This window comes from Myxine glutinosa, chromosome 10, assembly GCF_964187855.1.
Source record: "Myxine glutinosa chromosome 10, kmMyxGlut1.1, whole genome shotgun sequence".
Classification (NCBI taxonomy): domain Eukaryota; kingdom Metazoa; phylum Chordata; class Myxini; order Myxiniformes; family Myxinidae; genus Myxine; species Myxine glutinosa.
The window spans coordinates 15715756-15741254 of record NC_136270.1 but is presented as its reverse complement, the minus strand read 5'-3'; the positions used below and the strand labels follow the sequence as shown (position 1 = coordinate 15741254).

Here is a 25499-nt window from a genome sequence, read left to right as displayed (position 1 = left end):
TAACTAAAATCTTGAGATTTTATTGAATATCCTTGAATAGGAAAACACAATGACACCTGCTCTGGTTTCAACGCTGCTTCAAATAACTTTCTGTCGAAAGGACTGTGATCGTTCAAATTACTTGGTTGTAGCTTTCAACTTTGTAATTTTTTGTATACAAAGTCAAGGCACGAGTCTTTGAAGACAACACAGAATGGATCAGAATGCAACAGAACAAAAGGAACAGCAGCGAGAGAAGGGGGAAAGGCTGACGCAGTAGGGCCGAGGGACGAAAAATATGGAGATGGACAAGCAAGAGATGTGGCTGAGAATGAGGAGTAGAGGAGAATGCAGGGGTGGACAAGATGGATACAGAAGCAAATTCTCAGGGGATTTGGTGGAGGGGAGAGGGCTGGGGGGCATGGGGTTAGGGTGGGGGTGGGGGAGGGTGTATATATATATATATATATATATATATATATATGTATATATATATATATATGAATGAAAACATGTCAGCGACAATCATCATCAGCAATCATCATCAGATATATATATATGCCAAATTGATTTTGTCATCAACTTTTATTGCAGATAGTTAGATTTTTAAGAATTTACAAAAAGAGGTTAATAGAGGAAGGAACCTTACATAAATGAAAGTTCTGCATAAGCAACTCAAATGGCAGGGATATTTATTATGTACTGTATGTTTGAATTGCATGATCCTCCTCGTGCCGTCAAGTGCATAATGATGCCAGGGCAGCTTCATTTGCGACGGATGGATGTCACTATTGTGACACAGGATATACACATTGAGAGAAAATCCTAAAGCTACACAAAAAGTATTTTTCTGTATACACTGTCGCTGATGATTCACCAACAAAGCGATGAAACCGGTCTGGCGGTGATATGTGTGTGTGTGTGTGTGTGTGTGTGTGTGTGTGTGTGTGTGTGTGTGTGTGTGTGTGTGTGTGTGTACAGTGCCTTCATAAAGCGTTCACACCCTTGACTTTTTCACATTTTGTTGTGTAAATTGAAATTTTTTTGGTCACAGATCTACACATAATACCCCATAATGTCAAAGTTCTGATACTTTTGATAAGTTGACTTTTGATAAGACACCTGCTGACAGTATATCAGTTCACATGAATGCCTGATATCTGTGTCAGTTCTTGTCTAAGTTCAGCACTTGATTTTTCTTTCTCTTCCCCAAGGAAGTTTTCTTTATCGATTGCCTATCTGTGTTTCTGAGTTTCTTTGACTGTCAGATCCATCTTCTCTCTTTAACTTCTCCAGGTTCAATAATGGGGTCAAAATGATATATAGCCAAGATATCTAAAAAAGTTGTGAATGGATTATAAAAAAACTTGTCATGCTTCTGTATTGGTGCTTGAAAGCCACATTTGAAAATATATTATTTTTTGTCTCATCGAGTCGAGATATGATGTGGGCTTGTATTACCTGCAAGAGAGAAATTACAAGTTAGCGAAAGAAATGCTGTTGGTGTCGTCGTCGTCGTCCCCCTCTCTCTACTCTTCCTTTTGTCCCGTTATGTCCCAATATGTTCAGGCTCTTTCACTCCCCGAAGCCTTGATTTCCACTCCCTGGAGCCTTGACCCTGTGTTAAAAAAAAAAGATGAATCAGGTGGAGGAAGAATTAAAACTCTCAACGACTGAGTTGGCGGAAAAAGGCAATGTACAGTGGACATACATTTAAGGCATAATCCAAAATCCCCTCCCCCCCATCCCCGCCCTCTCCCTTCCACAGATCTACCGACGTCCCTGTTCTCCACTGTTGTTGTGATTGTGTGCTTCCCTCTCTCTGCCCCTCTTGTCTCCCGCTCCCTTTATTATATGTTTTATGTGTCGGTTTATGTTTTTGTGTTTAATGTGTTAGCTCTTATACGAGCCTCGACTCTGTATATAAAAAAGAACGGATTCTTGGCAGTCCACTGCAACCTGGTCAAATCTCTAGTTATCGCAGATGCAATGGATTCAGAATCTATCTGGCCAAGGGGTGGAGTTGTTTGAGGCCGTAGCTACCTCTCCACCAGAAAAACTTTTTACGTGCAGGTTTCATTTAGCCAGCTCATCATCATTCTCATCTTCATCCATATCCTCCATCATCCTCCATATTCCTCAAAGTCCAGCGGCAACAGACAAGTGATGATGGGGGCAGGCAAAGGTGATCGCTGCGAGCCTTTAGTGAACTTCCTGTTGGCATCAGCGAAAGACTGATAAGGAATTTACACTATGATTTGCTCATCAGTGTTTATGCCCCAACACATAACTCTGATGATGAGGTAAAGGAGCCATTGCATCTCCTAGTACAGTTTTCACAAATGTTCCCACTGGTGACAAAATCTTTGAAAAGACAGTGCTCTGTGGAGCAGTGCAATCGGCAAAGAAGGAGCAAGAAAAGCAAATGGCAATGGTTTGCTTCTTCTCAGTAAATGTGCTTCTCGCTCAGAACATTGGCATCTCATTGACTACGTAATCGGCAGAGCCCGAGACCGTCAGGACGTCATGATAGCCACGTCCAAGCGAGGCACAGATGACTGTTGGACGGATCGTTCACCGTTTCACAAGGTCCAAGTTACAGATGCAGATTGCCGTCAAACGACAAAAAAGGAAAAGCCGTCAAGAAAGAAAATAAGTTCTGAAAAACGTGAAGATGAACAAAATATTTTACTTTTAAGAGCTGTTATTGGAGAGAAACTCTGCAATATCCCAAATACACCTGGATTTGTGGAAAAACAATGACACGCGATAAAAGGTAATATTTTAGACATCAGAGGCTTGTGAAGAATCGGTTAGTTTCATGAATAAGGAAAATTCAGATTGGTTTGATGAAACTGAGAATGTCATCAAGCAGCTAATAGACCGTAAACAAGTTGCATTCACAGACTGGCAAAACAATATTAGTTCCGAGTCCAAAAGAAAAGTGTATTTGATCTCCGTTCAAAAGTCCAACGACAAATTTGTGACATCAAGAATAAATGGTACACAAAGCAACGTGAAGATATTCAACAGTATACATATACTCATGACACATTTAATTTCTCCAATGCCATCAAACCTATCTATGGACATTGGACAATCTATTGACATGGTAGCCCCAGTTGAATCAACCGACAGATGTTTCCTTCCAACAGACCAAGACGGTATCCTCTCCCCAATATCTCCGAACTCCCCAATCGAGATACTATCGTCAATGATGAGTGAATTGATGAAACACCACAATATCCTCCAAAATCAGACCTTGATATACCACCAAAACACATGGGATCAAGAGACTCTGCCAGAAGATTTCAAAAATGCAATGATAACTAGAAAGAGCAATCAGAGATTGCAGACCCTCGCCAGGATGTGTTTTCAGTGTTTTTTTACGCTTTTGTTTAAAAACAAATATGGCGGCCGAACCACGTGACCGATGACATCATCATTATTTTTTCCCTCCGCTAATTTATCCCTAGATGATGCTCAAGAAATTTCATCTTGATCGGATGAAGATTTGTACTTGTCGAATTGTGACGTCATAATGGAGGCACCTATGACATCATCGTTAACATATGTCATTCCACATGGAGAGTTCTTTACAATGAGCCATGTCTCATTTTTTTATGCAGCGCTAATAACCATCTACAAGAAAAAAGGAGACAAATCAAATTGCGAAGAATATCGTGGTATATCACTCCGGTCGATAGCAGGAAGGTTACTGTCTCATATTCTCACCAATGGAATTATCCCATTGACGGAAGAATTCCTCCTGGATGGGGTTGATTTGGGAAGGGAGGGGGAGAAGATGTGGCGAATATATTTTGTGCCGTGGCTGATTAATAGCCCCTGTCTGCTGCATGGGTCAGTAAACCACTTGCACTGTGGCATGTGTACAGTTGAAAATCGCAAGTCGTCTCACCTCGCCCCTCGCAGGGGGTTGAGGAGGGGGTGCCCATGACCTGACCCTGGGTACTACCAACATGTGTGCAATATTTGGTGATTTGTTTTTTTATTTTCTCTCAACGACTAAGAGATAGGAACACTAAGGTTCTTTTCTGACTGGCTCCAAACTCCAGTGACACTCTCACTGCAACCATTAAAATCAATGGCACGGCATTCGAGTCAGTTGAGCATTTTCCATATCAAACCTCGGTAGTATTCTCTCAAGAAATGCAAACGTTGACAAATAAATCCAGGCTCGTATTAAATCCATCTAATACAAGTTTACAAATAATAAAAACTTGAAACCAACAACCAAAATACAAGTTTACAAAGCGGTCGTAATTCCAACTCCCTTATACAGTTGGGAGGCCTGGGTTACCTACCAGAAGCATATAAAGTCACTTGAACGTGTCCATCAAAGTTTTCTTGGCTCCATTCTCCGTATTCGAGGTGAAGACCGTGTTACCAATACAGTTGTTTTCTCCTGTGATAACAGTGGCAGATTAGAGTCCTTAGTAATAAAAGCCCAGCTGTGATGGACCTGACATCTGTGTCGTATGCCAGTCTCAAGATTGCCAAAACATGTCCTGTACCCCAAGCTACACAAGCAGAGAAAAGCCGATGGACAACGGAAACGACTGAAAGATGTTTTGAAGACCAACATGAATAAGTATGGAATACGTGTAAACAATTGGGAAGAAACCATTCCTGATTATACTGGATGGAGGACAACGTGTTCACATGGAGTTTTGAAGTTTGAACGTGAGAGAACGCAGCATTATGAATAAAAACGCAGACAACGGATGGAGAATCAATTACATCAGATGACGACAGCATCGTTCGACTGTATACGCACTATGGGCGCAGTTGTGGCTCCCTCATCAGTCTCAGCAGTCATCTGCGAGCACATCAACATGGATTGCTGCCCATCGACTTCTTCAATCATCATCATCCATTTTATCATCATCTTCAACATCACTTTTGCTGGATGGACATCATCCTCGGGCCTCAAGGGATAACCAGTAGTAGAAGTAGTAGTAGTTGTGTGTTGGAGATTTTACAAATTGGTGAAAGAAATGTGGTGACCTAAGACTTATGCACAGTTCTGTATATATGTATGTATGTATGTACTGTACATATATACATACATATACAGAGTACTGTGTATATGTTATGTTATTTATGTGCATTTGAATGTGTATTTTAGTGCACTTTTTTCGAATTATGTGCATTTTTAGTGCATAAGTCTTTATATCTGTTTTAGATCCTGCACACTACACTACACACACACACAGATATATATATATATCGGTTTAAATAGCAGCAAACATAACTTATGTGCATTTTTATGTGTATTTTAGTGCACTTTTTTCGAATTATGTGCATTTTTAGTGCATAAGTCTTAAGATCCGTTTTAGATCCTACTCACTCACACACACACACACACACACACACACACACACACACACACACACACACACACACACACACACACACACACATATATATATATATCGGTTTAAATAGCAGCAAACATAAGTTATGTGCATTTTTATGTGTATTTTAGTGCACTTTTTTCGAATTATGTGCATTTTTAGTGCATAAGTCTTCAGATCTGTTTTAGATTCTGCACACACACACACACACACATATATATATATATATATATATATATATATATATATATATATATATATATATATATATACATACTGTATATGTGTGTGTGTGTGTGTATATATATATATATATATATCGGTTTAAATAGCAGCAAACATAACAGAAGCCAAACGGTTTAAATGCTAAGTGGATGTTCCAAGTCTGGGAATATGCATCCGCTCAGCTCGATCTCACGTGTTCACAAGGATGCGATGAACTTGGCAGAAAGGGACCTGCACCCGTGGCCGATCAGAAACCCAGATAGTGGCCAGCTCGATATCCAGCAGGTTATATCCCGTGATGAGATGTGAATGTCAAACAGGCAGGCACACGTGCGGCAAATCCGGAGGAATGTACACGCAGACGCAAGAGGACTGATTAAAAGGTTGGTGCCACATGAGCAGACAACTACATTTAGATATATGTTCAGTCATTCACTTGATTTTCTTTGTAGTAAATTTTCCCTAGAAAGACAAAAGGGGACAGATGTCATTTCACGTGGTCTGCTCTTGGTGTCTACCAATTTTCCTTTTAATCTTTTCCATCTTGTGGATTTCAGACTTTCCTGGCAGACTATTCGGTACAACAACAAAAACTTTGTTTGACATACTGTTCCTAGTTTTTTTTTTCTATTTTAAACATTAAAATGCTTGACAGCAAGCATTTACCAATTCACCGAATATTTGCAGAAACGTTTCCTAAATCTACTTTTGTCCGTCATTTTGATTCATTTATCTTAAACATTTCAATCACATATCCCCTCACAGTATACTTTTTGAAGTAAACAGTCTGGACTCATATTCCACTTGCTCGAACAGTTCTTACTTCCCATTACGTTAAGCCAAACTCAACCTTGTTTTTCTACTGTTGTTATTGCCACACGCAAATAACGAATTGTTTTTTTAAATAACATTTGATGAACACTTTTTTTTTCTTACATTCATCTTGGTAGCATTTGTACCTACATGCATATGCACCCATTCTGTTTGATGCTCTTTACTAAATTACTTGTTTGAAGAATAAGAATAACAAATTAATTTTTCTATTTGATTTTCACTTGTGCTGGGATTTTCTCTCTCTTAACGAACCTTTCCTGTAATAGTCGATTTTTTGCCGCTTTGAAGTTGACAAAAGCAATCTTACTTATGACTGGCACATGTTATCAACCACGAAGGTTCAGTGGAGATCACGCCTCGCTCAGACATTTAGCTTTGACATCAACTATGGTCAGGTTGGTTCCCTTGATCATAATCATTTATTTCTTTGTTGTTTTTCTGTATCAGTCCCTCTCTCCTTGTAACACGGACCTGTTCTCTTCAAGGCCTTGCCTGTGTTTACATATAATGGCAGTGATTGGTCAGCCTGCTGCCAAAACACAACTTAACCATAACAATCCTTCTGCTGCTGTCTATGATATCTGTATTTTAGCTGTTTCTCTGCCATATCTACCAATCGATTGCTCAGGTCACTGTCAGGATGACCAAACATGCCACCTCCTGATGACCAAACAACATTTACTTGACACTGCATTAGACATATGATTGATGTAAACTGGACAATTGAATTATTATGCGCAGCTGATTTAAATATATAACTGGTAATCAAGTCATGAACCACTTTCATAAAGCATTAAACTTTCCCCTCGGCCTTCATAATTGTTGTCTGGTGTTACTGGTGCTTGCGAAGCCCCAAAGGAAACCGTTGGAGGTGAACATTCACTTGAGGACGTTTTATAGTAAATAAGATTGTCCATTTCCTCCCTTGCTTGATTAGGTCAACTAGGGTTGATCGACTCTGATAAGGTCAAATGTTTCATGGCTGGGCCTAATTTGGATCATTAGTGGCAGTTGTATCTGTCATGTGATTGTATATTTGGCAAACTCATGTAATCATGCATGTGATGCAATATGTCATGATTAGACTCATGTAAATCAGACACGTGCTTTGGTGTTTGCAAACGATCCGTTTTTGTTTTTCTTTGAGATGAAATCCGTTTGTTTTTTCTTTCCTCACTGCCTAAGCTTCCTGGTTGGTTCCTAAGGAAGTCTAGTGGTTGAAACCATCTGGTACTTATAGCAGCCAATTATCGGGTTGTTTCCAACAGAGAATATCCTGAGGCTGGAAAGAGCTCTTTGGCCCTTGGATTTGGGCTCGAGATGGGATGGTGTAGTCTGAATTTGTTCTCGAGGGAAAGCTTTCCGTGATGGGTGATCGAAGATTGTGTTTGGAAAGTTGTGCTGGTTTCGTACCAAATGCACTGGCATAGGTTTGTTTATATATTTTTGCTTTTTTAACTCAACTGATTAGGAAAAGTCATGAAGCTTAAAATGAAGATTTATTTCAATGCTTTGTTTAGATCTGCCAAAAATATAAATAATAATGATAATAATAATAATATAATTTTTTTATTTATAGGGGAGGGGGTCAATAATTTTAAGCCTCAGCATCATGTGTAATCGCACAGTAATAGGACTTCTGAACCACTTGTATTAAGGACATGTGTTCGAGGGAAGTTGTCTGGTGTGGCTCAAATGGATGGATGGGCCAAGTCATTTTAGTGTAGCTAGAGTAGGTTTCTCTCCTCACTGTGTCTGCCGACTTTAATTGTGGGATACTGCGGCACTCCAGGCATTCCCCGCATATACACGACTGACCTGCGGCTCATGCCATGGAGTACCACGGGAGGTTCGGGAGAGGGTGGTAGACAATCGTTTTGGCCCTATGGCATTCCTCTGGTGATTGGCGGGCCCTCCAGCTTGGCCACCTCTAGGTAGTGGTGTGCCATTGGACCATGTTGCTTGGTGGCCTTGGCACCGTCGATTGGCCAGGTCTGTTTCTATGCACCAGCAGGACACGCTGTTAGCCTATGCCTGCCAGGCCTTGAAGGAACCCCTTGATGGAGGGTAAGGAACCAGAACTCCATAAAATTGACTGCTGTGGGACTCACTTTCTCTCAGACGTTGTCTACCCTTTGAGAGAAGTACAACAGCCCCTCAAGGCATTCTAGTGTGAACTTTGCCACCACCTCCAACCTCATTCTGGAATGAACTGCCAGTCTTTAATTTATCTTAACTGGTTCAATGTGCATGATTGACTGTATGTGCGTGTGGACTCTTTGCTGTGGCTTTTTTTGCGTACAGAGTCAAGGCTCGTGGAAGAGCTAGAACACAGAACGGACCAGACCGCAACAGAACAAAAGGAACAGCAGAAAGAGAAGGAGGAAATGCCAACAACAGGGCCAAAAGACAAAATAGACAGAGACAGGCAAAATGAATGAGGAGTAGGAGAGAACACACGGGGTGGATAAGATAGATACAGAAGCAGACACTCAAGAAGGAAAAACTGAATTGGGAGTAAAGGAGGGGGGGGGGTGAGGGTTGGTCTAATGGGGATAGAAAAAATTATGGTTTTGTATGGGGGATGATGTGAGATGTTAACAAACAGCTGACTTGAAGACCTGGAGGGAAGAATGATATTGAAGAGCATGTGGAGGTTGGTTGCACAGGTGGGGAAAAAGATGAACGAATGAGTGGAGGTGAGCAGTGATCCTGGATGTAGGTAGTTTCACCAGAAGAGTGGAGTTGGTCAGTAACCCAAGAGCTGAGTTGGCCTTGGATGCCATGGGCAGGAGATTTGGAGAGCAAGGCGGGATGCCAGACTCTAAAATTTGAGATATGTCTTGAGAGATGGCCCTGAGCTCATGTCCGACATTGAGAGCCTCCTTTCATTCTTGGGAGAGTAGAAGCAGTAAGTCTAAAATAGAGTGATGTGGTCAGAATCCAAATTGATGAGATGAGTCCGGTGGAGAAAAGGAAGGATTTAATGTGAACTACGATGATGGATTCCATGACCTTGCTGATTATTGGAAGTAAGCTGATAGGTTTGTTGATAAGGGGATCGGTTTTTGCACCTTGTTCATGTAATGCAGTGATGTTGGCTTATTTCCAGGCAGATGGAATATGACATCGGGCAAATTATTGGGAGAAAAGGGAAAGAGTACAATAAGTGACAGGAAGTGCAAGAGCAGCAGAGCAGGTTTTTTTTAGGACAAGTGAGCTGATGCCGCCTGGTCCAGTTGCAGAATCAGAGTCGAGGGTTGACAAAAACTTCTCCACCTTCTCAGGTGCAAAAGACACAGAGTCGAGGGACAGTTGGAAAAGACAGGGAAGGGTGGATACAGAAGGGTTGGGACACAAGACTTGGAAGCAAACACAGAATTGAGACATTCGGCCTTCTCACAAGCAAAGTCGGTGGTGGGGCCATTTGAGAGGAGGGTAGGGATGGAGGGGGAGCATACTCAGGAGACAGACTTAACAAGGCACCACCAGGTATTAGAGAAGGGAGACAAGTTTGAAAGTTCAATCTTTAGGGTGGACAGATGTTGTTTTCTGGCTCTCCTGAGAGTGGACACTTGTTGTGGGCTTTGTGGAATAATCTCAGATTGCCTTTGGTCTGATTTACCTTCAAGGGGTAGAATTCAACTTGTTGAAAAGCAACTGCCTCACCACAGGATTCAGTGTATCATGGGTGGGAGCATGGGTGACAACTGAAGATGAGATGGGATTAATCTCTGCACAAGGTAGAGCAGGTTTCTGTGGAAGAATTCTCAGGTTTAGTTCATATCAGGGGCGGTCGATATAGGAGACCAGTCCTGAAGAGAGATGGCTGCTTGCCGTCTCAGCCAGTTTGCCTGAGTGAACTGCCACACACGCCAGTGCTAAGGCTGTTCTCTGAGAATGGATGGAGAGATGTTGACCTTCCCAAGCGCATGATCACATGAACTAATGGGAACAGAGGAAGAGCAAGAGAGCAAGAGGGATTGGTGCAGAAGTTGGTCATAACTAAATTCAGAAGGGAGGATTTTCCATTTACAAATACACGTGAGAACGTTCACAGATTGACACAGTCCCATGGAGTCACAGAAGTACTTTTCTGAAGTGCCATGGCTGGTGATAGAGGTACCAACACCCAGCCAATTGTCATGGTTGCAATTGAAATCATCACATATGAGGAAGTGAGAGAGTTGGGATGGGTGGTTAAAAGTTGGTACATGTCATCTGAGAGAGAGAGAGAGAGATGTAGATGGAGACATACTTTAGCTATTTGTGACTCATTCTCATTCTTCTTCTCATTTATTCCCTTTGTAAGGGGTGAGGTTCAATGGCACCAAGCTCCTGTCCTGCATTGAGCACCATACTCCTCTACTTCTCTCTGTCCACAGCCAATTCTCTCCACCCTCCAACCACTCCCACCTTACTGATACCCCTCCTCACACAATCCTCTCATTTGGATTTTTAAAAAATTAGCTATAGTGCCTAAGCCTTTGTAGCTATGTGAAAGGTAATATGAAATGATCCTCAACCCTATTACTAAGTCTGTGCAAGGAAGTATTTTAGGCCCACCCAAAAAAATAGAAAAAACAAAAAATTTGATTTCTTCAAAATGCCAAAAGGATTAGAACAGCACCGGAAAACGCTGGGTACCCCTGATAGTATTAAAGAAAGTATCACATGGTGTTGGCCTAATGGTTAGGGCTTGAACTGCCAGAGTGAACTGTGGCTAACCCTAACCCTAACCCTAACCCTACCAACTCGGCTTAAGATCCTAAGGTCCTGAGTTCGAATCCCGTTGTATTAACGCCAGGTGGGGTTGACCCAGCCTGTTATCCTTCTGAGGTCGGCAAATTGAGTACCAGATAACTGCTTATAGAGAGTCATTGCATCAGCGGCAGACGTGCCCAGAGTAAAAAGATGGAACCAGCAGCCCAGTGGCTGCACACGAACTACCCACCATGAAATAAAGTAATTCCTTGTATGTGTCTAGGAAGGAAGGAACCACATTTAGAGGACATTTTTCCCCACAGAGCGTGGGTGGATCCTTTTTTTGGGCACCGTGGTCCCCTTTTTGAAGCAATGTTTTATGGCCGGATGCCCTTCCTGCCGCCAACCCTGTTAGTCGCCCCTTGCGACACACAGGGAATTACCAGTGAACTGGTACTCAAATTGCCGACCTCAGAAGGATGACAGGCTGTGTCAACCCCCCCTGGTGTTAATTCAGCAATCAATCAGGATTCGAACCAAGGATCCGTAGGGATCCCAAGCCAGAACGCTAACCGCTAAGCCAACACCAGGCTATGTGTCTTGTATGTGTTCCTTGTATGTGTTCCTTGTATGTGTCTGCAGGTCTAAAATTATAGGAAAAGGCAGCGATAGATGATTCTCCATAAAAAATTGCATACGTGTTGGTGGTACCCAGGGTCACGTCATGGGCACAAAAAATCAACCCCCCTTCAACCCTCACCCCACTCTGCAAGTGGAGGAGAGACGACTTACAATTTTCATATGTACATGTGCCACAGTGCAAGTGGTTTACCAACCCCTGCTGCCGACAGGGGGGATTATTAGCCACAACACAAAATATCTTTGGCCCACTTCTCCCACTATCCCCCTCCTACCCCAGCACACCCCATGCTGCTCGTAAAGGGAGGTGGTGTGTCTAGTGTAAGTAAACATAAATTCCCTTACAAGGAGCTTCAATTCAGGAGGAGACCTGTGCAATGGTTGCCAACATTTGTTTGTCTGCGCTCTATCCTTTTTAAATGTTGAGCATCAACTGAGGAGGTACTGCGTACCCTTTTAAAAGCCTTTGGTATGACTCGTCCGGGGTTTGAATTTGTCCCAGAGTGGATTTGTCTAACGACGAGACCACCTTATAAAGGGTCTCTCCCTTCGGCAAACCGCATGCAACATTGCAGAAAGGTGTTAACATCATCTCATCTGCACATAGAACACAAACAATATTGAAGCTCTAAATTACGTTGAGCAGAACAGTGGTGGTAGCTCCCTCCCTAAGGAAGGTGTGTACTTCAGTACCAGCTGCCTGGTCCAATAGGTTTCACGTAAAAAGAGATGATGTCTTGTGGGAAAGACGACATCCTTCTATTAAACAATCCAGGCGATCTCACCAGTTGTGCAGATGTTTGACTTTGTTTCCATTTGTTTTTAAAATTGCTTCATATTCGCTGATGTGTTCGGTGCTTAATTGTGTGTCGGTGATATTGGAAGATCTTGCACGAACCTTATAATTTGAGGATGAATGAAGACTCCTGTGCACCATTTCCATATCACCTCAAGTTTCTTGTTGGTTTAAGCGTGCTATTGGAAAATGGCTTCCTAATGGCCTGCACTTTTGCTCAGTTTTGCATGCGATTACATCATTTTATAGGAAGTGGAGTCTATGTAAAATCACTCGTCTAATTATCGAAGCAGTCGGGCCTAAAGAGCTGTTCGAGTTTATCGGATGTACTGCATTTACACCACCGGGGGTAAATAGGCCTCTGGTGTCGGTGACTGCAGCAACGCATTTTGCTTATCCGTACAATGGTGCGTTGTGCTTCCTCCATTGCTATTCTTCTCTTTTTCTTGAGACTCTCTGCTTTGCTTGTATCACAAGACGTCCCATGGGCTGCGCATGCCTCGTGTAATCTGCGGTTGCTTTGGCTACCTTGTGTTCACTTTTCTTCCCTCTCCGTCTGATTTAATCTCCACAATATTGAACTCCATCGACAAAACTGCCCTGCCTCTCGTTTTCTCTGCTCGGGCCTCAGCCTGGACCACTTAAGCCGTTTAAACTCTTTCTCATGCTAATGAGACGACGGACGTTTTCAAGGGTGGCCAGATGGGGTTGGGGTGGTGAGGGGGGCCCAGGGTTCGGAGGGGGAGTATTTTCAGTGTTGTGGATTTCGTCTGCATTGCGATCTTTGTCAAATTCGCTGGAGTCAAATCCGTGTTTCGTGCCCTTTGAATTACATCGTGGGATTGCGGAAAACCCTCGCTACCTTGACCGAATGTCACTTTTAGAGGGGCTTTGCTCATCTTTTCTCCTTTCCTTTGCATTTTGTATTTGGGAGAGATGTGAATGTAAAAATGAAGATATTGCTTTATTTAATAGGTGTTTGGGATGGATAGGTGTGACAAGAATAGCGGGAGACAGTTGAAAGAATGAAAGAAGAGATTTGGACCTCAGCACAGGTGGTAGATCTGATGTCAGTGACTTGGACCTGGAGGTTTCCGCAAGAGTGGTCCCACACATTAAACTCGTGCTATCTCGCCTCTGAGGTTATATTACAACAACAGAATTCTGCTGACTGGTAAATTCCACGGACAGAGAGGGAAGATTTCATCTCGTCGGCCAGGGTGGGGGAACAGATACAGATTTCTCTCGATTCCAATTTTCTACAAAGATTACAGGCGTGTTGGGGTGAAAGGCAGGCTCGGATCCTAACCTGCTTTCTTCAGCGTCCTGTATCAAGGAATACAATTTGATTCGGTCGGCTTTGAATGGAATTACATTGAGATTCAAAATGCATTGGCGCATCAGATATCCTCCAGATTTACCCTCCCAGACGTCAGCTTTACAGAGCCCCAGCTTCATATCACAAGGTAACTGAGGATACAGGAAGAGGAGTTCTGTCCCATCGTATCCACACACCAGGAATCACACCTGCAGGGAGTGCTAATTACACACGGTTAACTCCAAAGCAGACAATTTGGTAAGGACACTGGCATACAATGGACTACAACTGTTTTCATCTTGTACACAATCTTTCAAAAGATGTCCTGTGGGACTTCATGTCTACGGTATAAATGAAGGTCGCACACCCGCTGTCATTCATCCCCACACAAAGAACAGCATTCTCCGAGATGCAGGGGCCCCTGCTACCACCGCGTCAAAATGGAGGGTTTTTTTATTCAGGTCTGATCCCCATCAAGGATCCGACGCAAGATTAGTCAATTGGAAGTACAACCAGTCAAGCTCTTCTGCCACCATTATACCACAGGCGTATATGTACCCACGTGGCCTCGATACGCAGACCCAGAATGTTAACCATTTTTGTTTACAAAGTTCTAGGCTCATGCAAGAGTGAGGAGATGATGGTGGTGCCAATGGTGGCCACATTTGGACAAATAGGCCATAACACAAGTTATTACCGGGTATTAATGGCAGTTGGTAAGCTACCTGTATAACCAAGCTTACAATGCTTACTGGCAAGGTTAACTTTCCACTTGGATGGGATAGACCAGCTTCAGTCTGAGGACCTTCCAACAACTGGCACGATGGTAACTTTGAGCTTTCGATTAATTGTGCACATAAGCATCGATTTTGTTTAATTTTTAACGACGATGTGTTTATAACAGAGGTGCTTTAGAAATGTTTTTCTTTTCTTCCTCCCACCCCAATCCTTCCCTCCTCACCTCCTCACCTCCTCATCCCTGTTGTACTCCCCATGCTCTTTATTTTACCTGATATCTTCTGTTATATTTTTAACCATCATTCATTGATTTTGTTTTCTTCTTATAATCCGTTTTATTTGTTACTTTTCCTTTGGCTTTTTTTTCCTTTCCCATCCCTTAACTTTTCCCGAATAACTTTTTGAAATCTTTAATTTTTTTTTTTTAATCTTCCATGCATTCTTTTCCTCTTTTTTATCATTCATTGGTCCTCCCTCCTGCAAATCTTCCCCATCTATCCTCCCCTCCCTCCCAGGAGGAATGCCACAATTATATCAAAGTTATCGCACCTAGGCCTGGAGGCCCGCTTCTTGTTTGTGGGACCAATGCCTTCAATCCGCTTTGCAGAGATTATCTGGTGAGTCTCCAAATCCGTTTAGTTTTCGTGCATTTAAATTTGGTCATCTCAGATATTAATTCCATTTTGATACATGCTTTCCTTAAAAATGATCCGGCCGTAAAACATTGCTTCAAAAAGGGGACCACTGTGCCCAAAAAAATGCCAACCCCTGCCCTGCGGGGAAAAATGGCCTCTGAAGGCGGTTCTTTCCTTGAAAATGATGAAATCCGTTGGCATATGTTATTGTCATCATTTGTACAGTTGGTAACTTATTACCACCACTGTTTGGCTGCACGGAACACCCTGTTGTAGTAGTAGTGGTAATACTAGTGGTAGTAAGACCGTAGCATGTTACCGTATTTTCAACACGTACACAATCACATCTCCTTGAGCACCATCACAGCTCGTTTATCACTGGGTTCGTGCTCTGTGCCACAAAAATAGATTACTCTGCTTGGACAAAACTACTAAATTTCGTGCGCGTGTGAACAGAAGTAGAGCAACTGCTCCATATGTACTAAACAAAAATGTGCACCATAAAGTTCAACTGAATCGTGCCACCTGAAACGCTCCCATTTAATGGCGACCCAGATGTTGGCACGCATGCCACAGTTGGACGGAATGTCTTTTCTCTGTCAAAAGGTGTCCAGGTGTTCATCCTGTCCCACCCTATCAAGCAATCTGACCCAAGATCGAGTAAAGGATACAATGGAGAAAGACTGCCATTGAGGTCGAGTTGTCGGGTGGAAATTGAACACCGGCCATCCGTGGAGACGTCTGCAGCGAGTTAAGTCGCTGTGCCATCCGGGTGCTTTTCGGGAAATTTATAGAGCAGCCGCTCTATGGCTCCAAAGGGAAGGTCGTGCTAATTCGGAGCGATGGAACACAATAGGACATACTGCCAGCGACGTTTATACAAGTAATGAATGTATCACATGTACTCCGGATTCCTTTCAAACAGGTATCCCTTGATTTGAAGCACGTGCTGATGAAATGCCCACTGTGAGATAATGCAGCAATTATATTTGCAGTGCGTAGCTCGCGTCTACGTGTGCAAAGTTATTTCACCATCCAACACATGCACACTCAAACACACACTCAAACACACACTCAAACACACACTCAAACACACACTCAAACACCTTTATGCTGTAATGTGTGTTTGTCATTGTGGTTTTAAACAATTTGTCATTGTGGTTTTAAACAATTTGTCATTGTGGTTTAAAAAAAAATTCTTCCATATTTTATCATTGCAAAACAAGAAACATTACTAGAACGCCACTCAGTAGAGCGCATACTCCCGCCGTGGGTCAAGTTGGAATAGTACGATTTCACAAAAGTTTGAGGGAGTAGTTCAGTGACAACACAAGACAAGACAACACAACACAGACACTGTACAGATATATATATATTTAGAATATCGAGAAGATTGAAGTGCGGTGCTATGCACACGACTTGTTTGCCAAGAAGATAAGCAACAACGCGGGTAACCAAAAAGAGTCTTTATTCCAAAGCTCAACTATAGCACTGAGGTGCTCGGGGCTGCGCACCCCGTGTATATCCCGAGGCCACGCCTACCCCTCGGGCGTGGCCGACATCCTCTTGGTGCGCGGAATGATGTCACCGCGCCAGCGAGCCATCGTGACCGCCACAAGATAATGTTAAAAAAAAACAAGGCAATTTCACTTACATTTTCGGATTCAGCGTTCAATTCTATATAAGTGAGTGTATTTTGAGGCATGTGTGACTTCAAATGACATTGTAAGCCAGGAAAACGTTCGTTTCATTCCTTACGGATACAACATGTAAAACTGGCCCAAACGTCAAAACAAAACTCGCTCATTTTAAGTCGCACAAGCTAATACGACCACTCATTCTTCTGGGAAGAATCCCGTGCACATGCTGGTTACACTTATAACTCACCTAAGTCTTTATAAGTTCATCAAATACTGACACCGCGATTGACATTCGCTGAGGTAAATGTTGATATTGTGGCGGACACGAAAGCCCACTGGCGTGGTGACAATATTTCCGCGCACCAAGTGGGTGGCGGCCACGCCCGAGGGGTAGGCGTGGCCTGAGGATATACACGGGGCGCGCAGCCCGGAGCGCGCTAGTGTTACAGTGAGCTCCTCAAATAAAGACGACGCTTATAAGTTACCGCTTGTCCGCTTCCTCCTTGCTCGCAAGCAGCGCGCGTAACGCCGCGCTTTACTGGTGACCCTCGACGTTGGATCTGCCGGAGCGATCCTTCCACACACGACGCCATTGCCAGGGCCAATAACGCAATGTCGATTAAACTTCCCGAATTTTGGGAGGCCCAGGCCGAAGTCTGGTTCGTCCAAGCCGAAGCCCAATTTCAGCTTCGGCGCCTCACCGGCGACGACACGCGCTACTGCCACGTCGTCGCCTCCCTCGGGCCTGGCACGGCCGCTCGAGTTGTGTCCGTCCTTCGCCACCCACCGGACGGCCACAAGTACGAGGGACTCAAGCGGCTACTCCTAGCCACGTTTGGCCTCACGGACGACGCACGGGCCGACCGCCTCCTGGATCTCCCCGAGCTCGGCGACACGCGCCCGTCGGTCCGAATGGACCATATGCTGTCACTGTTGGGCGACGAAGCCCCCGGTTCTCTATTCCGGGTGCTTTTCCATCGCCAACTTCCAGCGCAGGTTCGCCTCGCGTTGGCCGGGACCGTGCTAACGGAACCCCGAGCATTGGCAGCTGAGGCGGACAGGTACTTCGCGGCTTCGGACACGTGGGCGAGAGCCGGTGCGGCCGTCACGGACCTCGAGGCTGATGCTGCTGATGATGCTGATCCACAGTGTCAGCTTACACAGCATACGCAGCATGCTGATACGCACCTCGTGACCGCCGCCACGCCCCGCCCACCGCCACGGCGAAAACCGCCACCGCGGGGAAAACCGCCAACTCCACCGGCCTGGCGGTGCCAGCCGCACTCCTCCAGCTCCACCACCTGGTGCTGGTTCCACGCCAAGTTCGGCCACGAGGCTCGGCAGTGTCATCCACCATGCTCCTTCAACAGGTCGGGAAAAGCCCGGGCCGGCGCTAAATAGTGGCGATGAGGGCCGGCCGTTCGAACAGCCTGCTGTTCATAACGGACACCTTATCCGGGCACCGTTACCTGTGCGACACAGGAGCGCAGGTGAGTGTCATTCCTGCCGGTACGTCAGACAAGCACGCCGCGGGCGGGGGCCCCGCGCTGCTTGCCGCGAACGGGACGCCAATCCGTACGTACGGAAAACGCTGCCTCTCTCTGCGGTTCGGAGGGCAGGTTTTCCGATGGACGTTCGTCACTGCCGACGTGCCCATGGCACTGCTTGGCGCGGACTTCCTGTGCGCTAATGGGCTCCTGGTCGACGTAAAGCGCAGACGTCTTGTCCAGGCCGAGACGTTCAGCTCGCTCGCTTGTGCGCTGCCCAGCTCGTCGAGCAGCTCAACGAGCGGCTCGCCGAGCGGCTTGCCAAGCGGCTTGCCGAACGGTTCGGTTCCGGCCACGTTGATCTGTACGCTTCCGGCAGCGGACGAATTCACCCGCCTCCTCGCCGGCTTCCCGGCCCTCACGCAGCCCACCTTCTCGGCGGGGGCCGTCAAGCACGGGGTGGCCCATCACATCCCCACCGTCGGGCCACCGGTCTACGCCCGGGCACGCCGCCTCGAGCCGACAAAGCTGGCGGTGGCAAAAGCGGCGTTCGCTACCCTGGAGCGACTCGGCATCGTTCGGCGCTCGGAGAGTGCTTGGGCGTCGCCGCTGCACATCGTGCCGAAGCCAGGCGGGGGATGGCGACCGTGCGGGGACTATCGCCGTCTCAATGACGCCACCACTCCCGACCGCTACCCCGTCCCCCACATTCAGGACTTTTCCGCCCGTTTGGCGGGCATGTCCTTCTTCTCGAAGGTGGACCTCATACGCGGCTACCATCAGGTCCCCGTCAGGCCGGAGGACGTCCCGAAGACGGCGGTCATCACGCCATTCGGACTCTTCGAGTTCCCGCGGATGCCCTTCGGTCTGAAGAATGCGGCTCAGGCGTTCCAGCGACTGATGGACAGCGTCCTGCGCGACTTGGATTTTGTCTACGTCTACCTGGACGATATCCTCGTCGCCAGCGCGTCCCGCGAAGAGCACCTACGCCACCTCCGCACGCTCTTCGAACGCCTGGGCCAGCATGGCCTGATTGTGAACCCCGCAAAGTGCCGGTTCGGCGTCGCCGTAATCGATTTTCTGGTGCGCCGTGTCACCAGGCACGGAGCCGTCCCCCTGCCGGCCAAGGTGGAGGCGGTGAAGGGGTTTCCGTGCCCCCGCACGATCAGAGGGCTGCAGGAGTTCCTGGGCATGGTGAACTTTTACCATTGGTTCCTGCCCCGTATCGCCCAGCTCCTGCGCCCCCTGCACGAAGCTCTCCGAGGTAAGCCGGGCAAAGGCGACGTTACCTGGACCGAGCAGATGGACACGGCGTTCACGGGCGCGAAGCTCGCCTTGGCTAACGCCACCATGCTCGCGCACCCGGCGCCCGATGCACCGATCGCCCTCACCACCGACGCCTCAGACTACGCGGTGGGCGCGGTGCACGAGCAATGGGTGCGTGGAGCTTGGCAACCGCTGGCGTTCTTTAGCCGGCAGCTTCGCCCGCCCGAACGCCGTTACAGTACCTTCGACCACGAGTTGCTCGGGCTTCACTTGGCGGTCAGGCACTTCCGCCATCTGCTCGAGGACCGTGCGTTCACGGCCTTCGTCGACCACAAGCTGCTGATCTTCGCGATGGGCAAGGTCACCGAGCCGTGGTCGGCCCGGCAGCAGCATCACCTCTCGGCCGTGTCCGAGTACACGACGGACATCCGGCACGTCACGGGGAAGGACAACCCGGTGGCGGATTGCCTTTCCCGGGCCGTCGCCCACGCAGTCCACCTCGGCATCGACTATGCCCGGATGGCAGCGGACCAGGCCGCTGACCCCGACGTCCAGGCCTTGCGGACCGCCATCACGGGCCTCCGCGTCACCGAGGTGCCGTTCGACGGCGCGGGCGCGGCCCTCTTGTGCGACGTCTCCCTCGGGCGGCCTCGCCCCATCGTGCCCGCGGGCTGGCAACGCCAGGTGTTTGACGCCATCCACGGCCTGTCCCACCCGGGCGCGAGGGCCTCCCAAAGGTTGATCGCCGACAAGTTCGTCTGGCATGGCCTCCGGAAGGCCGTCCGCGGCTGGGCCAGGACGTGCCTCGCGTGCCAGCGCGCCAAGGTGCACCGGCACACCCAGGCCCCGTTGGCCCCGTTCACGGTGCCGGAACGCCGGTTTGACCACGTCCACGTGGACCTGGTGGGACCTCTGCCCCCCTCGCGGGGTTTCACCCACGTCCTCACCATGGTGGACCGCACCACCCGGTGGCCGGTGGCCGTGCCCTTGGCGTCGACGACGGCGGCGGACGTCGCGCAGGCTTTCATCGCCACCTGGGTCGCCCGGTTCGGCGCCCCCTCAGACATCTCGTCCGACCGCGGCCCCCAGTTCACCTCGGAGCTCTGGGGGGCGGTCGCGCAGGGGCTCGGGGTCCGGCTGCACCGAACCACGGCCTACCACCCCCAGGCTAACGGCCTGTGTGAGCGATTTCACCGCTCATTGAAGGCCGCGCTCCGGGCCACCCTCCGCGACGGCGGCTGGGTCGACAGGCTCCCCTGGGTCCTGCTGGGCCTCCGGACGGCGCCCAAGGAGGACCTGCGCGCATCCGCGGCGGAGTTGGTCTTCGGGCAACCGCTGCGGGTGCCGGGCGAGTTCCTCCCCGACTCCACGGCACCATGGTCCGCGGCACAGCAGCGCTCCGCTCTGCAAGAGACCGCCCAGAGGTTCGCCCCGGTGCCAACGGCATGCCACGGGCACCCACCGACGCACGTCGCCCCGGAGCTTCGCACGGCGGAGTACGTCTTCGTCCACCACGATGCCCACCGGACACCACTGCGGCCCCCGTACGACGGGCCTTTCCGCGTGCTGGAGACCGGGGCGAAGCACTTCACCCTGGACATCGGCGGTACTCCTGACCGCGTTTCTGTAGACCGCCTCAAGCTGGCTCACCTCGACGTGGACCATCCATCGCCAGTGGCCCGACCCCCGCGTCGGGGCCGCCCCCCTGCGGGCGGACCCCCGGCACCGCCCAGCCCCGACGCCACGCCGCCCCCCGGTCCTGCACCCATCCCAGGGGCAGCCAGGGGCATCCCACCTGGCATCCCTGCACCCCGGACGCCGCCGATCGCCAGGGGGCGCTTCGGCCGGGTCATCCGTTTGCCCCGCAAACTGGCCCTCCAGGTGCGCGGGAATTCTGGGGGGGGCGCGTGTGGCGGACACGAAAGCCCACTGGCGTGGTGACATCATTCCGCGCACCAAGTGGGCGGTGGCCATGCCCGAGGGGTAGGCGTGGCCTGAGGATATACACGGGGCGCGCAGCCTGGAGCGTGCTAGTGTTACAGTGAGCTCCTCAAATAAAGACGCTTATAAGTTACCGCTTGTCCGCTTCCTCCTTGCTCGCAAGCAGCGCGCGTAACGCCGCGCTTTACCGCTCTTTACTTGTCCGCTTTACCGCTCTTTACCGCGCGTAACGCCCGTGTATATCCCGAGGCCACGCCTACCCCTCGGGCGTGGCCGACACCCTCTTGGTGCGCGGAATGATGTCACCGCGCCAGCGAGCCATCGTGACCGCCACAAGATAATGTTAAAAAAAAACAAGGCAATTTCACTTACATTTTCGGATTCAGCGTTCAATTCTATATAAGTGAGTGTATTTTGAGGCATGTGTGACTTCAAATAAAATTGTAAGCCAGGAAAACGTTCGTTTCATTCCTTACGGATACAACATATAAAACTGGCCCAAACGTCAAAACAAAACTCGCTCATTTTCAGTCGCACAAGCTAATACGACCACTCATTCTTCTGGGAAGAATCCCGTGCACATGCTGGTTACACTTATAACTCACCTAAGTCTTTATAAGTTCATCAAATACTGACACCGCGATTGACATTCGCTGAGGTAAATGTTGTTGATATGATATCTCTTCTGAAGAAAAAAACAAAAAACAAAAACAGTTTTAAGGCATTATACGTACCAAACGATACATTTTATGAAACAGGGAAATCTAATACACACTTTTGTCGTTTAAAAATGACAGAATATGTCTTTATTAGAAAAAGAAATGAACATTGCAGACGACGCTGCTAACAAAATACACCGCTCTAACGCATAACCGCGAGTTTAAACTACATTTACAACAAATATGAAAACTATTTTCATATCACAATGTTAAATATAGAATATATAGAAGATAATGTTTAAAAAAATGAGCCCTATCTTCCAATGGTAAAAATATCCTTCAAAACATTCCTGGATCCGGAATAATATCCTGAGCTTCACCAAAAACTAATCAATTCTTCCTTATCCCAAGGGCAATCATCCCACCAACTTTCATCCAAATCCGTTCAGAACCTTTCCAGATATCTTGTTCACAAACACACGAAAACACACACGGACACGATCGAATGCATTACTCCCTGGCGGGAGTAACAAGAACCATTTTTCGCATTTTCTGCTTTTATGTTCATTTCAATAACACTGTGGAGATGCCAGAGATGTGGCAAAGGCCTACTGTACACCTCCCCATAGGTGACACATGTTTGCAATTGCTTTGAAGTGCGGTCAGATCCACCATTTTAAGGTGTAAAGGTGTATCTAAAGTACACGTTATTCACATATCTATCTATCCATCCATATATCTATATAAGAGCGATCTACCTATCTATCTAGAATCTAGATCTATATTAGGTGTGTGTGTGTGTGTGTGTGTGTGTGTGTGTGTGTGTGTGTGTGTGTGTGTGTGTGTGTGTGTGTGTGTGTGTGTATGTATACAGTATGTATGTATGTGAAGAACGGTGCCCAGGTGATGATCCGTGCAGTCGGGAAACTAGTCAATTGCTTACAGGTTAAGGTCCTTACTTTTTTAGGTAGAGGAACTATGTTTTGAGGTTTACAATTTAAATCAAGTTGAATATGGGATGTTGTGAAATTAACATAATGTGGGAGCTGTGCTCGCACGATAAAGCCGGACAAAATGGACGTCACAGGAACGAAGATTCACCGAGCTATTTATTTAGCTCAAAACCAAAGAACTCAAAAGCATACTGAATCCGTTATCCGCCCCTCGATCGAGCGGCAATTTATATCGCAAACTGAACACACAAAAGCCACGCCTCTCAGGCGGGGCGTGGTATGCAAAATAGGTAAGTCACGCCTCTCGATGGGGCGTGGTATGCAAGGCAAGTGTTCGCCCGAGAAGGGCAAGTCTGGACACGCCCGGGCGAGTCCGGACACGTGACCGCTCACCGGTTGCGTCATCGGCCGGTGCACGGTAATTGTGTCATGCTTCAGGTAACTGCTACATGCGCCCCCCCCCCCCCCCCCCCCAGAATTAACCTGCACCGGGAGAGTCAGTTTGAGGGGGGTCCTGATGACCCGGCCGAAACGACCCCTGGCGATTCGTATGGGGGTGGTAGGCGGCGTGGCGGTGGATGGTCGGGCGGGGGGCTTGGTTGACGGGGGACGGCCCCGTCGTGGAGGAAGGGCCAACCGTGGAGGTTGGTCGAGGTCCAAATGGGCCGGCTTGAGGCGGCGGTCCACGGAGATGAGGTCCGGCTTGCCGCCGATGTCGACGATGAATGACTTGTCGTCCCTCTGCAGGACCCGGAAAGGTCCATCGTACGGCGGCCGGAGCGGTCCCCAGTGTGCGTCGTGCCGGATAAAAACGTACTCCGCAGTGCGAAGTGCTGGGGGGACGTGGGGTTGGGGGCAGCCGTGGTGGGACATGGGCACAGGGGCAAATCTCCTGGCGGCCTCCTGGAGGTCCGAGCATTGGCGAGCCGCGGACCAGGGGCCGGTGGCATCAGGGATGAATTTGCCCGGCATGCGCAGTGGCTGGCCGTAGACCAGCTCGGCGGTGGAAGCCTGGAGGTCCTCTTTAGGAGCCGTTCGGAGGCCCAATAGGACGCACGGGAGCCTGTCAGCCCAACCGTCGTCCTGGAGGCTGGCTCTGAGAGCGGCCTTCATCGAGCGGTGGAACCGCTCGCACAAGCCGTTGGCTTGGGGGTGGTAGGCCGTGGTGCGGTGAAGCTTGACCCCCAAGGCCTGGGCGACCGTGCCCCAAAGCTCGGAGGTGAATTGCGGGCCTCTGTCGGAGGAGATGTCCGAGGGCGCGCCGAAACGGGCAATCCAACTGCCAATGAAGGCCGCTCTCAGAGCCAGCCTCCAGGATGACGGTTTTTCCCGACAGGCTCCCGTGGGTCCTATTGGGCCTCCGAACGGCCCCTAAAGAGGACCTCCAGGCTTCCACCGCCGATCTGGTCTACGGCCAGCCACTGCGCATGCCGGGCGAATTCATCCCTGACGCCAACGCTCGCTCGCCAACGACGCTCGCCAACGCTCGGACCTCCAGGAGGCCGCCAGGAGATTTGCCCCCGTGTTCGCCCGAGAAGGGCAAGTCTGGACACGCCCGGGCGAGTCCGGGCACGTGACCGCTCGCCGGTTGCGTCATCGGCCGGTGCACGGTAATTGTGTCATGCTTCCGGTAACCGCTACAATAACTTATTAATGTGAAATATGATACAGAGGCAAATGATGTGTGTTATGTCGGTTTATGGACCACAAATGGGAAGATCTGGGGTAGAGAAGCAGGAATTCCGGGAAGCACTTGAGAGGATGATGGGAATGGTTGAGCTGGAGGTTATGCCGTGCATTGTGTGGGACTTCAACACACACATGGGAGTAGCGGAGCCAGGTTAAGAGGAATGTGTTGGTAAATTTGGTTGGGGAACGAGGAATAGAGAGGGTCAAGAACTGGTGGAGCTGGTGGCAAGGAATGGGATGGCCATGGCTGATTCATCTATCTATAATTCCATTAATCTCTGTGTGTATGTGTGTATGTGTGTATGTGTGTATGTGTGTATGTGTGTTTGTATGTTTGTCTGTGACCGCTGTTTCTCGACAACCACGGGTCCGATATACTTGAAACTTGCCAGGTATATTGCTGGGGACCCGAGGATGTGCCTTTTCAAGGTTTCATATTAATCGGACAAGTACTTACCGAGCTATGGCGATTTCTTTACCAAACACCGCAAGCCGTTCGCTTTGGACCAAACCATTTCATGTAAATAGAGGGGGGGGTTCTGTGGTCGTTGCGAATGGACCAAACCATTCATGTAAATAGAGGGGGGGGGGGGTTCTGTGGTCGTTACTGCCACGTGG

The 25499-nt window shown here is 48.2% G+C and overlaps 1 protein-coding gene across 7 annotated transcripts in view; it reads left to right on the top strand.

The window, feature by feature from the left end:
- Positions 1 to 25499, top strand: part of LOC137434176 (semaphorin-6D) — a 512865-nt gene that overhangs the window by 383445 nt on the left and 103921 nt on the right. For all 7 annotated transcript variants that reach the window (XM_068126919.2, XM_068126921.2, XM_068126915.2 and 4 more), the window contains one exon: positions 15127 to 15228. In XM_068126919.2, coding sequence (XP_067983020.1) covers positions 15127 to 15228 — 102 coding nt within the window. The remainder of the gene's footprint in view (positions 1 to 15126; positions 15229 to 25499) is intronic.